The sequence below is a fragment of the Anoplopoma fimbria genome, chromosome 13 (genome assembly GCF_027596085.1).
Source record: "Anoplopoma fimbria isolate UVic2021 breed Golden Eagle Sablefish chromosome 13, Afim_UVic_2022, whole genome shotgun sequence".
NCBI lineage: Eukaryota > Metazoa > Chordata > Actinopteri > Perciformes > Anoplopomatidae > Anoplopoma > Anoplopoma fimbria.
In genome coordinates, this window is record NC_072461.1 from 16,388,836 (window position 1) to 16,402,109 (window position 13,274).

Consider the following 13,274-nt stretch of genomic DNA (forward strand, 5'->3'; position numbering starts at 1 on the left):
TGTGTGAACTGAATTAATTGAACCATCAACATCTTTCCTATTATTATCGACATTTTATGGATTATATCCATTGAACCAGCACCTAAGGGTTCATTAAGTCATCACTGTGGTCCCAACACCTATTTTATATCACCTACCCCTTGATGTGACGACATTTAACATTTAAATGACACATAGACAAGAAATGGTCCAAACAATCCCAGTTAAACACTTTATTTCACTATTGTACAAAAGAGACTTCAAATGTCCTCTTCTTCCACTGTCTGTCCTGACCTCAGCTTCATGATCACCTGTCAGAAACACAAATGGAAAAACAAAACAGAAATATATTAAGCGTGACTGTTTCAATGTGGCCATCAGATAATTCGTTTTTTATTCTACATGTAGATTCATGTTTTGTAACTCATCACAGTGACACGCACCTCTTTCATCTGAGCAATCTCTTTGCTTTCCACATGTCTCTGAGCATTGTTGGTTATGGCCTTCACTCTTGTTGCGTAACTGGAAGGTTCAGGAAGTTCAGTGTTTATTTAGGAGTTTGTTAGCATTAAGATAACGAAAAAAGATAAATCTCCATTTGTCTCTTACATGAGGGATGTGAGCGTCTCATCAAGGTTGCATTCTGAAGGAGAGATGTTCACGATCATTAGGGTTTTGGCGTTTCCACCCAGGGAGTCCTGCATCACCTGAGAGGGATGAAAAGCACAGGTCACATTTTGCTGAGCTGCATGTCCTTATTACAGTCCATGACCACATATAAAAAGCTTTTTGTACATTAATACAGTTTTTATGATTTATGTCTGAGGTCAACTCCGTTTGATTTCACTCAAAATCCAAAGTACACTGCTTTTATTCATAACCTGTGTCAGCTTGCTATTCCTGTAAGGCACATGGGGCAGCTCAGCAGACAAGGCTGAGATCACATCACCCAGGGCGCTCAGAGACTTGTTAATGGAGTTAGCCTCCTGCAGAGGAGGGGAGAGGAGAATTTAAAGAGGCCACGAGGAACATCTGATACTATCAAACACCTTTACAATCCCTTGACAGTGCAAACAAAACATAACATATGAGCAAACCTTTAGCTGGTGGTCCTTGGCACCAGTCTTGGCTGCTCTCTCACTGCCTGCCAGGTCCACGAGGCTAAGCTTCCCAGTGCTCACACTCCCATTGGTCAGATTCCTGCTCTCCACCATGATGCAAACAATGAGATGGGAGCGGGAACTCTCCACATTCATCTCTTGGGAAAAATACACAACAAAAAAGGCTCTGAATGATTGGTTACACTGTGGCTGCAACTAGCAATCATTTTCTTAATATTGATCTGGAATCATAAAACCATTTTTTTTTTAGATATATGTATTGTTTTGTTTGTGAAATGTCAGTAAATAGTGGAAGTGCTTACATAACAAGCATATGATAACAATTTCCCAGAGCCCAAGTTGATGAGTTCAAATTGCTTGTTATGTCAGGCCAAAAGTCAGAAATACGAAATAATTCGATTTAAAAATCTTATTTAACAGAAAAAATCATCTAATTCTTCAGATCATGTCAAGTTGCTTATGGTTAAAGATGGAAGAAAATAGTATGATTACAAATAAAAAACATTAATCAAATTGAATTAAAATATTATTTTCAAAATCATTTAACACTATTTTCCATTATTTATTACCATCCTTCCCATAGTTCTTAGCGCTTGTAGGCGAACTTGGCAAGGACAACGAAATGTGGGACAACCAGCAAAATGCGCAGCAACCAGTAGCAGTAACTTCAGTTCTAGCTTTAGGTTACTGGCAGTGTAAGCACAACGATTAGCCGATGGATGTGTCAATCATGGCACACCTGCTGCTGGTACAGCTGCTGTATATGAGAAATAAGAAAGTATTTAGATTGAAGAGCTGAAATTGAATATTGGCGCTTGTGTGTTCTTGATGGTATGTTATGTACGTGGCAGATGGAGGGATGGCATAATTGTTTTTCTCCTTGAGTAGTGCATGCGCCCGCCCTCATATTGCCTGAAAGAATCTTAGTGTGCAAAGAGTGTATTTGTAATTGTTGTAAATCATTTGGTAGTTCTATCTATTACTAAAACAGTAGGAGCATCATGCAATGACTCTGATGACCTGAGTGCATCTACGAAACAAAGGGTCTCCTCTTCCAACAGGAAGCTGATTCACAGTTTGGCTGCTCGGCCACTCACCGGCCACTCCAGTAATGATGTACCTAGCTGCCGCCCCGTCACCCTGACCGTAACTAACACGATTAATCCAAACCATTTAGCAGGGCCCTGTTTGAACTTGGCAAGCATGGCATGGTATAGAGAACTCACTGGTGGCAGAGATGTGTCTGTTGGCGCAGGCCTGCTGGAACAGAGCGTAGAGCTCCTGGGCACTGGAGGCCTCTTTTGTCTCTGCTCCTTGGGCAAACACAACCCCTTTTCTGTTCCTCTTGATCTCCACCCGCCTGGCCAGGCCATGGGACTGGGGCTGTGCCTGGGCCTCCCCAGCCGGGCTCACAAAGAGGTCCTGCAGCCGGTCACTGTACAGCTCCAGCATATAGGCCGAAACCTGAGATGAAGAAGTAGAGGAAGGAGGAGTACAGGGCCAGAGAGGAGGAAAGTTGAGGGAGTCAAAGCAATTCTAGGCAATCTTAGATCTTTCCTATCTCCCAGATAAGATCTAATGCTTTGGTGACTGTTACCTTGAAGTCGAATTTGGTGCTGCTCTCTTGTATGATATCAAATATGGTATTAAAAGATCTTGGCATAATCCCAGGGTTCTTCTGTTCCTTGTCCCCCACCATGGTGAAGGTTTTCCCTGAACCCGTCTGGCCATATGCAAAGATACAGACGTTGTAACCATCGATAGCCGACTGGATCAGCCTGTTGGAGGAAACCCATCCTAAACTGCAGCAGCATTTTAACATTTAAATATCTGTACAATGATCACAGGCTTCATCTGTGTTTTATCAATGTGACTCAAATAATAGGGTGGATTTGCACAAAACTATATAGTATCAGAAACTACTTTTTAAATGTATTGTGTAGCAAGAGATGCACATTTGGGGCCCATTCTATGTGTGACATGGTATCTTTGTGGATATATTGTATTTGTCATTGATTAGGAAGCATAATCCCCCTCACCTGTTGGTGTCATGAAACAGGTCTTCCTGAGAGGCTTCAGCACCGAACACCTTGTCAAACAGAAAGTCTCTCGGCCCGCGAGTTGTTTCCACGGTGACGGAGTAATCATCTATTTTCTCAACAATGATGGTTCCACCCAGGGATACCTCTGTTCGGTTCACCGGTCGAATCCGACAAAACACTCTGATTTTACCTTTAAACAAAATAAGACATGAAGATTAAATTATATCAAAAAGTGAGAGTTAAACTACAACAAATTTCATTCATAAATATTTAATGCTGGCAAAATGTGTACCTTTCATGTCTTCCACCATGTTGTAGTACTTCTTCCTCATTGTCCTCTCTGAAGTGTAGTTCTCAATCATTTTCTTTTTCTCCTCTTTAACCTGCTTTAGCTTGAGAGAAGAGCATGACAACACACAGCTTTGATTCTGGAGAATTGATGTAAAATATGCGGTTTCAAAACCATAGAAATGCCAACCTTCTCTGTTCCTTGTCTAATATATAGAGGACAGGTGGGAGGTTACCGTCTCTGAGGCCTGAGCTGACCAGAGAATTTGACCTGTGTGATTAAAGACCAACCTGATCCTGCAGCAAGAGAAGTTGCTGACCAACACTCTTCACTCCCTCTGTGGTTCCTACGGTCCCTTGGCCCAAGATGTCCTCCAGTTCAGAGACAGCGTCGCAGTCTGAGCAAAACAGACATTAAAACCACTGATACAAGTGATGCACCTGTGAGCCAGGTTGTAGTGGAGACATCAAATCATATTGTTGTACAGCAAGACTGATGTACATGAGTGAAAAAGTGAAAAAGTGACCAGCTTTTGAAGATTCAAGTATTTCAGTTAATGATAAAAAGACTCTTGAATGCATATGATTCCAATGTATTCATTAATTTACAGTTGGCTGCAGTCAACATATTTATTTAAGGTATTCATTTACCATTTGTTACAGCACTTTCTCCGGTTTTAATGAAGTCCAAAGCCAACTGAGAGACCTCGTACCCCCTCACTGTTTCTTGTAGTAAAGACACACTTGACTCATATTCCTCTAACCTGAGAAGTGGAAGAAAAACATATAAATCATATTATATTTCAGACAATAAAAGGAAGGCAATATGAAAATTGGCTCAATTTAACCTGACATGTTTATATTGACACTAGCTGTGGCTATTCTAACCAATAAGAAGTTTTTTTTTTTTTGTTCATATCGTCAAACTGTTTTAAGGATCTCTAACCCATCTTGGTCAGTTGTCTCCATGTCATTACTGTCTTCTTTGGCCATCTGCAGACGGTCCAGTTTGTCTCTGGCTTTTACCAAAGCGACCCGATTCTCCTCAATCATCAGGTCCAAAAGAGCTCTGGTCTCATCCACTGCACTGCAGATAGCATGAGCCTAGATAAAAAAAAACAAAGGGGTCTGAATACAACAAAGTCATAAAATCAAGGATTATCTGCCACCAGTGTTACAGGGAATGCTGTGTTTCTATGTTTAAAGTAATTTGATATACAGGTAGAACAGCAGTTGGTTTATAGGCTACATAGTTCAGCAGCACCTTGTGTATAACGTTGGGAAGTAGAATGCTGCAAGGCGGCTGAGGTATGGGAGGAATGGGACTCTTTTCTGCCTCCAGCAGCTCAGTGATCTCTCTCTCCCTCTGGTACAGACTCTCTTTCAGCTCCTCCAGACGGGCTTTAGCCCCTCCAGTGGCTGATCTGACTCATTGCAGGCCTGCAGACAGAACCAACTTAAAGGGTCAGTCACCCACATTACAAAACATTATCTCATGCAAACATTAAACTTACTTAAAAATCAAAACATGTTAATGGTATTATATTATAATGTGAACATTTTCTACATATTGTTCCTCTGACGATGTGTCAGAAGTTTTTTTTTGTTGGGTGCTTTGCTGATATGTTTATAATCTTTGATCATGCACTTCAGATAGGAGCAGCAGTCTGCCAATGTAACTGATTTCAACCCACCAAAGTCTGTTGTTGATCTGGAAATCCTTTGTTCTCTGAGCTTTCACTTTCTTCAGCGACTTCCTGCTGCTCCTGCGATGATGCCGTCAACATTTCTTGGACTTTCCCTACTTCCTGTCTGGCCATTTGCAGCTCCTGCAGTGCTAAGCAGTGTCCAAAGGTGTTTGTAAAGGTGTTATATGCAAAGATCAGTGATTTTGGAGACATATATAAAATAATTAATGCATGCAGACTCACTGGAGGCCTGGTGGCTGTGCAGGACATCCAGCCTGGTGGAGAACAGTTCCAGCATTTTGCTCTAAAAGAAAGACCGTAGCATCACTGGTCCAATGTAATGTAATGAAATTACATACAAAAAAATGTTGCCTGTTATACTCAAATATGGCCACAAGGATGTGCTCCAGTTCAGAGGAACACATTAGAGTTTACGAAGCCTGCCAAATTCCTGTGCAACCTTTTCTCTTTGCCACTGCAGGGCCTCCTCTTTACTCCTCCTTCTCTCGGCTCTCTGCTCCTCCAGCAGCTGTTTGTTCTGTTCAGTCAAGGCCTGCAGAAAAAAAGGTCCAGGCAGGCAAGCAGAAGAATACATAAATAAAAAAATACACAAAGCTATTGCTACTACTATATGGCCTGTAACATGACTGATGAAGTGTGGAGAAGAGATTTTAGTTTGACTGTATTTTTAACTTTACCACTAGTGAGAACAAAGTGTGCTACATGACAGTTGCAGGAGAGTCAGCCAGATCATAAGGAAGAAAATGGGAAAGGGAGTTGGTTGTGTTTGATATAATAGAGACACTTCAGTAAGAGGTACTGAGTGAGATGGGCCGACCATCACTGACCACGACGCTCCTCTCCCAGTCAGCGTTCTTCTTCTCCACCTTCTCTTGGTAGAGGCCCAGGATTCTCTTCAGAGTGTTTATCTTGCTCTGGTGGTTTGATCTGATCCTCTGCACGGTCCACTCCTAATCACACAATAACATTTGCGTCACGGTTGCAGTGTGTTAGGGCCCTTTTTCTCACGCATACCCCACCTCACCTGGTGTTCTCGTGCTGTGGCCTGAAGGTTCTCTTCCAGCTCCTGCACCATTTCCAAGTGTCTTCTCTTCATTGCCGCCATGTCCTCGGCTATCTGTTTTGGGTATGTAGCACACACATAAACAACTTACATCCACAAAACAGCATCTGTTGCTTTGCATATAGAGATCTAATGCCTTCCAGGCCCACACCAGCAGCATCATGGTAGCCATGTGAGTGTGAGGAAGATCACAACACAGTGTCTGACAGTGACTTCATTGTGTGTCTGCATGCCCTCTCACTGAACAGCTGGACACAGCTTTATGTCACATGCCTGATTAATATCACTATTTCATAAGAGTTTGGAGTCAACTGTTTTATTTATTGGTATAAAACTGATTCTACTCTGAATAGAAATATCCTGCTGACATTTTACCTGAGTGATACAGAGCTCAGCTGACTTGTAGGGGATGTAGATCTTTACATCTTGTGACCTCTCAGCTTCTGCGGGCTGATCTGCATCACTGCTAGCTGACAGCTGAGATTCTGATGAGGCTAAAGAAATTACATGCTGTAAATAACCATTAAGATCAAAGCATACGTGCAAATTGATAGTTACCAACATCACGTTGTACCTTTTTATAATAAGGGTCCAAATCATATATATAAGAAATGCATAACTAATGCATGACTCGTGATCATTTAATGCAGGTTTTGAAAATTAGCTGGATTCCAGTCACATAAAAGTCCATTTCAGATCCATGCATTAGCACATATTCTCATAGAAACATGAAGCTTTTTTCCAGCACATTCTCCTTATACTATTAAGTTTGCACCTGCTAGATGATTTAGGTTTCAGTGCATCACTATCTACAATGCTAATTATCATAAACAATTATGATAATTACAACAGCAACAACTCCTGTTCCACCCCCTAGGTTGTAAATTTGACATAAGTATCATTGGGTTATGCAGCAACATGTCTGTTTGCATCTGACAGATGGTAGGTTCTGCTCCGCTTTCAGAAAGGATCCATGATCTGAAATTAACTATTCTGTTACTAGAATCCAGCTGATTTCCCCTCCACATACAAACACTTTGTGAGGATACTCAAATACATAAGGTATGCCCCTGACCCAAAACTTAACCATCACAACTAAATGTCTTAACCCCAACCCAACCTCATTCTAACCGGAACCCTATTAAGTCTGAACCCTCCAACAGGCCTTTGAAGAAGTGAGGATCGGCCAAAATGTCGACACTTTACAAAAATGTTCTCACTCTGAGGGTCTTAAACTTAGATTGTTCCTCCCAAAGCTATATGTACAAGTACACACACAGATGCACTCCCACTCCTCCTCCTCCACGTTTCTTCATCATTTAACAGCACCTCTGTTGAACTCTTGTCCAGGATTTTTTCTTTGGTTGCCACCGATCCAGCGTCTGAATGCGGCCCATCGCTTCATCCACAGAGTTTTGTGATGAAAGACAGCTTGAACAAGGAAGCAAATGGTGGGGGACAGTTGGAAACAGCATGGGGAGTGCAGTAATAGGCCACAATAGGAAAGAGGAGGAGAGTAACAGCAAGACCTTTAACACATTCTTCAATTGCCTAATTATGTTGCAATGTAGGAAATGTGCTGAGTGATATTACATTTTGAAATTGCACATGTCATTTAACTGAAGAAAACTTCAAATATTCAGTTACATAATCATAATGGTGTACAGATGAATGCCAAACGCTGGAGCTCATAAATCACCCCTTCAGCTCTGTATGTGTGAATCTGTGCAATTGTGTTTCCTTGCCAGTTTTTCAAATGAAAAAACGATCTGTACTGTTTATTTGTTTATAATGCATTTATCATTTATTGCACTTACATGGATTTGGGGAAAATAAAACACATAAATCTCAGTTAAACCATTTATATTTTATTTATGATATTTAAAACATGTTTTACATCTTTATGATGATAATGAGTGATTAGCATGCAGTTTATTGTCTGTTTACATTTGTCAATATTGCACTCAAAATGTAGATCATTAAAATTTTTGTTAATTTTCTAGTTAACAAAGTAGTTAGTCCCTGTTTATTTAAATGTTCATGTTAATTTATCAGTTTGACAAGCTTCATCTAAAATATTGACACATTCCATAAAATGCCTCCCCTCTGAATATTTCCACACCTTTTTCTCTTACATTCCCCTCCCACCCTCTGCCCCTCTTTGTTTCCTCATACAGGAATGTGGGCGTGCCGTCATGCTGCCACTTTCTTCCCAGAAACACCTTTTAGCAGAAAAACAGAAATTGTGTCAGCAATTACAGGGGAAGGTTGGTGGGATTAAAAAAAACACTTGGGTTATCTGTTTGGTTTGGTTAGGGGTAAAAAGTGCAAAGGTTAAAGGTTACTACACTTAACTATTGTTTACACCTCTGTGATTGTGTGTATGGGGTGAGGGTTGTCTACTGGTCTGACCTGCTGTGTTGTCTTCGTACTGGTCAAACTGTGTGTTGTGTATTATTGGACATGGCCTCTCATCCTTCAGCTCTGGTATGCTGCCCGGTAAATCCTCAAGCACCTGCGCTGTGACAGGGACCCGTCCAGACCGCGAGGACAACGCAAGGTCTTCAGGGCAGGTAGACCTGTTAGTTGTCTCCCAGGCGTCTGAGAATAAAATTAGCATGCAGATGGTGGGCGTGATGTAAAGAGGAAATGTAGATATTCAAAACCTTTAGACAGCCAGAGAAATGAGGGACTGGTATAACCTACCACACAAAAAGTATTGATGCATAGAGTACATTAAGATAAAACAGAGTATGCATGGTTGTAGATTAAGATGAATAGTTAAGAATAAATGCTAAAAGGAAGTTGCAGCAGGAGAACATTCATCTTTCAACCAACAAAAACATCTGGATAGAAGCTGGTGGAGCATACAGTGACAAAATGCGGACATAAGGACAATTTTATATATCTCATACGAAAACGTAGACATCCACACACAAAAACATTCTTCAATGCATTTCTGCAACAGCTAGAGTGACACAGCTGTTATACTGACAGTAAAGACAAGTGTGCATTCACCGATCTGTAAGTATACTGTGTCGGGTTCTATTGGACCCTGCTGACCTTCATGTCCAGATCTCAGTCAAACCCTGCCAGGAACAGTGTGTTTGTTCTGATAAACTGACTGCTCTGCCGCTTCACAACAGAGGCAGCCAAGCAGCTGAAATATTTAAACCTCGTCTAACTTCACCCGTCTGCCTGAAACACATTTATTACTCAGAACAGCTTCTTCTATAACATATAGTCTGATATATGATACAGATAATAATTTAATGTTTATGAATAAGCAAATGAAACTTGAAGCTGTTTATTAGATGTTTTACACTCACGTTGCTTGCCTGCCGGGGCCACAGAGTGATGTCTCCCTACTTTCTTTCCCAGGAAGGTCAGTGAATAAGATCCATTCTCAGTTCCAGACGAGTTCACATACATTGTGCATATATAACTGAGTTGCTTGTTCTTGTTTTTGGTCTTTGTAGTTGAGAATATGCAACTGGATCATCCAAAATCTGCAGGAAAAAAAGGGTTTAAATCATTTTAAAGTCACAAAGGGCCTTGAAAGATGAAAAAGTTTTAATTTATATGCAATTTAGGATCCCAAAATATTTAGATCTCCATCATGAACTCGTGTTCAACCCTCAAACTATTTGCAGATGTCAAAAAGCTCACACAGCAGATTCCCTCAGGAAGTATAATCCCCTTTTCAGGCTATCCAAGCGACTATAAGCTACAAATTTATTAACAGGAATAAAAAAAGAAAATCCCAGTGTTTGAGTTTGTGCCAATTTCACTGTACTATATAAGAACAAATCTCACCTTGCAGGAATTGGCACAATGACAGTTATTTCACTATATGAATTGATTTGAATTAACAGGAAAGTGAAATGTATTGATTAAAAAATGAAACTGATGTCAAAATCCAGAACATGCATATGATTTCATCAGAAAGCACATTAACATCCAAGAGTGTAGAAAACATGACAAAACTGAACAAAACGAATAAAGAAAGCTTGATGATAAAATATCTACCTGGTCTGAGAGCAGATCAGATCCCTTCAGTGTGATTCAGTGCAGTTTGAGTGCTGCGTCGATCCTGATCTCTATGGGGAACCGAACTCTCAACAGTCTTTAAATATTAAACCTGCAGAGATATAGTTTCACCAGGTACTGGCTTAAGAGCCACAGAGTGTGCTGGTAAAAGGATGCCCCAAACAGTCCTCAGGTTTCCCATGTGTAAGATACAGATTGTAACTGGATGCTGTCTGACATTCACAGACACACATATAGTTCATACACACACTCCCTTCATTTGGTCTCTCTTGTTTTTGTTTGTTTTCCTGGTGACTGCACACTTTCCTCGCTTGTTGGGGTTAAAAGAAATGGAATGGGTCACACACATCCAGGTAAAACTCAGTGAGGAGAATCAGGAAATTATCTTTTTTTGTTGTATATATTATATATATATATACTTGTATTGTGTGTATATATATATATACAGTGCTGTGAAAAAGTATTTGCCCCCTTCCTGGTTTCTTATATTTTTGCATATTTGTCAAACTTAAATGTTTCAGATCATCAAACTAATTTAAATATTAGACAAAGATAACCCGAGTAAATACAAAATGCAGTTTTTAAATGATGATTTCATTTATTAAGGGAAGAAAGCTATCCAAACCTACCTGGCCCTATGTGAAAAAGTAATTGCCCCCCTTGATAAATCATGAATGAACTGTGATTAACCACGTTTTTTGGAAAGTTCAATTTCAATAGCTACACCCAGGCCTGATTACTGCCAGACCTATTGAATCAAGAAATCACTTAAATAGAACCTGTCTGACAAAGTGAAGTAGGCTAAAAGATCTCAAAAAGCAACACATCAAGAACAGATGAGAAACAAAGTAATTGACATGTATCAGTCTGGAAAGGGTTACAAAGCCATTTCTAAGGCTTTGTGGACTCCAGCGAACCACGGTGAGAGCCATCATCCACAAATGGAGAAGACTTGGAACAGTGGTGAACCTTCCCAGGAGTGGCCGGCCTACCAAAATGACTCCAAGAGCGCATCGACGACTCATCCAGGAGGTCATAAAAGACCCCAGAACAACATCTAAAGAACTGCAGGCCTCACTTGCCTCAGTTAAGGTCAATGTTCATGTTTCAACAATAAGAAAGAGACTGGGCAAAAATGGCATCCATGGGAGAGTTCCAAGGCGAAAGCCACTGCTGACCGAAAAGAACACAAAGGCTCATCTCACATTTGCCAAAAAACATCTTGATGATCCCCAAGACTTTTGGGCAAATATTCTGTGGACTGACAAGACAAAAGTTGAACTTTTTGAAGGTGTGCGTCCCGTTACATCTGGCGTAAAACTAACACAGCATTTCATAAAACTAACATCATACCAACAGTCAAACATGGTGGTGGTAGTGTGATGGTCTGGGGCTGCTTTGCAGCTTCAGGACCTGGACGACTTGCCATAATTGATGGAACCATAAATTCTGCTCTCTACCAGAAAATCCTGAAGGAGAATGTCCAGCCATCAGTTTGTGACCTCAAGATCAAGCGCACTTGGGTTATGCAGCAGGACAATGATCCAAAACACACCAGCAAGTCCACCTCTGAATGGCTCAAAAAACCCAAAATGAAGGTTTTGGAGTGGACTAGTCAAAGTCCGGACTTAAATCTGATTTGAGATGCTGTGGCATGACCTTAAACAAGCCGTTTATGCTCAAACCATCCAATGTGGCTGAATTAAAACAATTCTGCAAAGACGAGTGGGCCAAAAGTCCTCCACAGCGATGTGAAAGACTCATTGCCAGTTATCGCAAATGCTTGATTGCAGTTGTAGCCTCCAAGGGTGGCACAACCAGTTATTAGGTTTAGGGAGCAATTACTTTTTCACATAGGGCCAGGTAGGTTTGGATAGCTTTTTTCCCTTAATAAATGAAATCATCATTTAAAAACTGCATTTTGTATTTACTCTGGTTATATTTGTCTAATATAAAAATTTGTTTGATGATCTGAAACATTTAAGTGTGACAAATATGCAAAAAAATTAAAAATCAGGAAGGGGGCAAATACTTTTTCACAGCACTGTATATATATATTTATACTCAATACAATACATTGTTATACATTTAACCAGTGCTACCCCTTACAAAGAAATAACAGAGCATTGTCTGAGTTTTTGGCTGATGGTTTCATTTGAAGAAAATGTTTAAGGCCCAAAGGGATAAAATTATCCAATGCATCCCTCAAAACTCACCAATTTGTGCATTACAACTTTTTTTTCTTCTCTCCTCTACCATTAATCATCTCATGACCCGTCAGATTTATCTGGTGATCGTTTAAAGGGGCCCAAACCTTAGTTTTGAAACCACTGGACTAAAGCTAACTTGTAAATAGTAGTTAAAAGTAACTAAACCATGAGCTTCTGTAAAAGCAAAACACTGCTTACACATTGATGCTTCAGTAATATTAGATTGAATTGTAAAGACACAAGGCATATTTTACTGAAGTAAAAATACTTTTAATTTTGATACTCACAATACATTTAGCAGATGATGTTGTTTTACTTATGTAAATCCTCCCTTGTAGTGGAGTATTTCTACACTGCCGTATTGCTTAAGTAAAGGATTCTCTACCACCATTGTTTGCTGCTGTATATTGTCGATTCAGATCCATTTAATGCTTCCTGCTGCTGAGGACATGCATTGTATCATCTCTTCCTGTTGCTCTCGGGCAAGCCATTTGGTGAGGTTTAATTTTTTTTTTGATCGAGAGACTCATGTAGAGCATTTGGACCACAGCTGGAGCATCTGTTTAACACACCTTACTTAGAGTGAAATCCACCCATGATGCCACTTTAATGAAAATACATCTTTACCTCATAACTTTTTCCCCAACAATCAAAATCCTTTTTTATTGATGTCATCAAGGGCCTGTGAAGTCTTGATTATTTAGACACACCCTTATAATGTAATGATAGAAGTATGACTGGGCTCAAGTGATGCAGTCATCGGGCAGATGTATCATTATCCTGGCTGGTAATCTCAGGAGCATGAACGCATT

General features: G+C 40.2%; 3 protein-coding genes across 3 annotated transcripts; all 3 read right to left on the reverse strand.

Annotated features, from left to right (window-relative positions):
* Positions 1-204: 204 nt before the first annotated feature.
* si:dkey-96l17.6 (uncharacterized) lies at positions 205-4,510 on the reverse strand. The gene is made up of 12 exons (XM_054611596.1): positions 4,377-4,510; positions 4,082-4,194; positions 3,722-3,828; positions 3,435-3,534; positions 3,140-3,332; positions 2,698-2,878; positions 2,327-2,564; positions 1,077-1,237; positions 861-965; positions 589-686; positions 423-501; positions 205-290 (listed from the first exon to the last, which is right to left on the reverse strand). Exons 1-12 carry the CDS (start codon positions 4,481-4,483, stop codon positions 240-242), a joined length of 1,533 nt encoding a protein of 510 aa, XP_054467571.1. The 5' UTR covers positions 4,484-4,510; the 3' UTR covers positions 205-239.
* A 190-nt stretch (positions 4,511-4,700) lies between these two features.
* On the reverse strand, positions 4,701-5,643 carry LOC129101693 (uncharacterized). Its single transcript, XM_054611597.1, has 4 exons — positions 5,579-5,643; positions 5,362-5,422; positions 5,125-5,267; positions 4,701-4,870 (listed from the first exon to the last, which is right to left on the reverse strand). Exons 2-4 carry the CDS (start codon positions 5,414-5,416, stop codon positions 4,814-4,816), a joined length of 255 nt encoding a protein of 84 aa, XP_054467572.1. The 5' UTR covers positions 5,417-5,422; positions 5,579-5,643; the 3' UTR covers positions 4,701-4,813.
* Positions 5,644-6,007: 364 nt separating this feature from the next.
* Positions 6,008-9,634, reverse strand: LOC129100665 (uncharacterized). Its single transcript, XM_054610104.1, has 5 exons — positions 9,532-9,634; positions 8,615-8,803; positions 7,532-7,633; positions 6,578-6,696; positions 6,008-6,256 (listed from the first exon to the last, which is right to left on the reverse strand). The coding sequence occupies exons 1-5, from the start codon at positions 9,632-9,634 to the stop codon at positions 6,113-6,115; spliced, it is 657 nt and encodes a 218-aa protein (XP_054466079.1). The 3' UTR covers positions 6,008-6,112.
* Between the last annotated feature and the right edge of the window lie 3,640 nt (positions 9,635-13,274).

Excerpts from the sequence above, each read along its gene's own strand:
- si:dkey-96l17.6 (XM_054611596.1), bottom strand. The coding sequence starts at position 4,483 with ATGATTGAGGAGAATCGGGTCGCTTTGGTAAAAGCCAGAGACAAACTG. Across the intron at positions 3,829-4,081 it reads AGAAAGTGCTGTAACAAATG|ACTGCGACGCTGTCTCTGAA; the intron begins GTAAATGAATAC and ends TGTTTTGCTCAG. Across the intron at positions 2,879-3,139 it reads CTGTTTCATGACACCAACAG|GCTGATCCAGTCGGCTATCG; the intron begins GTGAGGGGGATT and ends TTCCTCCAACAG.
- LOC129101693 (XM_054611597.1), bottom strand. The coding sequence starts at position 5,416 with ATGCTGGAACTGTTCTCCACCAGGCTGGATGTCCTGCACAGCCACCAG. Across the intron at positions 5,268-5,361 it reads GCACAGCCACCAGGCCTCCA|CACTGCAGGAGCTGCAAATG; the intron begins GTGAGTCTGCAT and ends GACACTGCTTAG. Across the intron at positions 4,871-5,124 it reads CAGATCAACAACAGACTTTG|GCCTGCAATGAGTCAGATCA; the intron begins GTGGGTTGAAAT and ends TTCTGTCTGCAG.
- LOC129100665 (XM_054610104.1), bottom strand. The coding sequence starts at position 9,634 with ATGTATGTGAACTCGTCTGGAACTGAGAATGGATCTTATTCACTGACC. Across the intron at positions 7,634-8,614 it reads GTACGAAGACAACACAGCAG|CTGTCTTTCATCACAAAACT; the intron begins GTCAGACCAGTA and ends TCCTTGTTCAAG. Across the intron at positions 6,257-6,577 it reads CTGAGCTCTGTATCACTCAG|ATAGCCGAGGACATGGCGGC; the intron begins GTAAAATGTCAG and ends TACCCAAAACAG.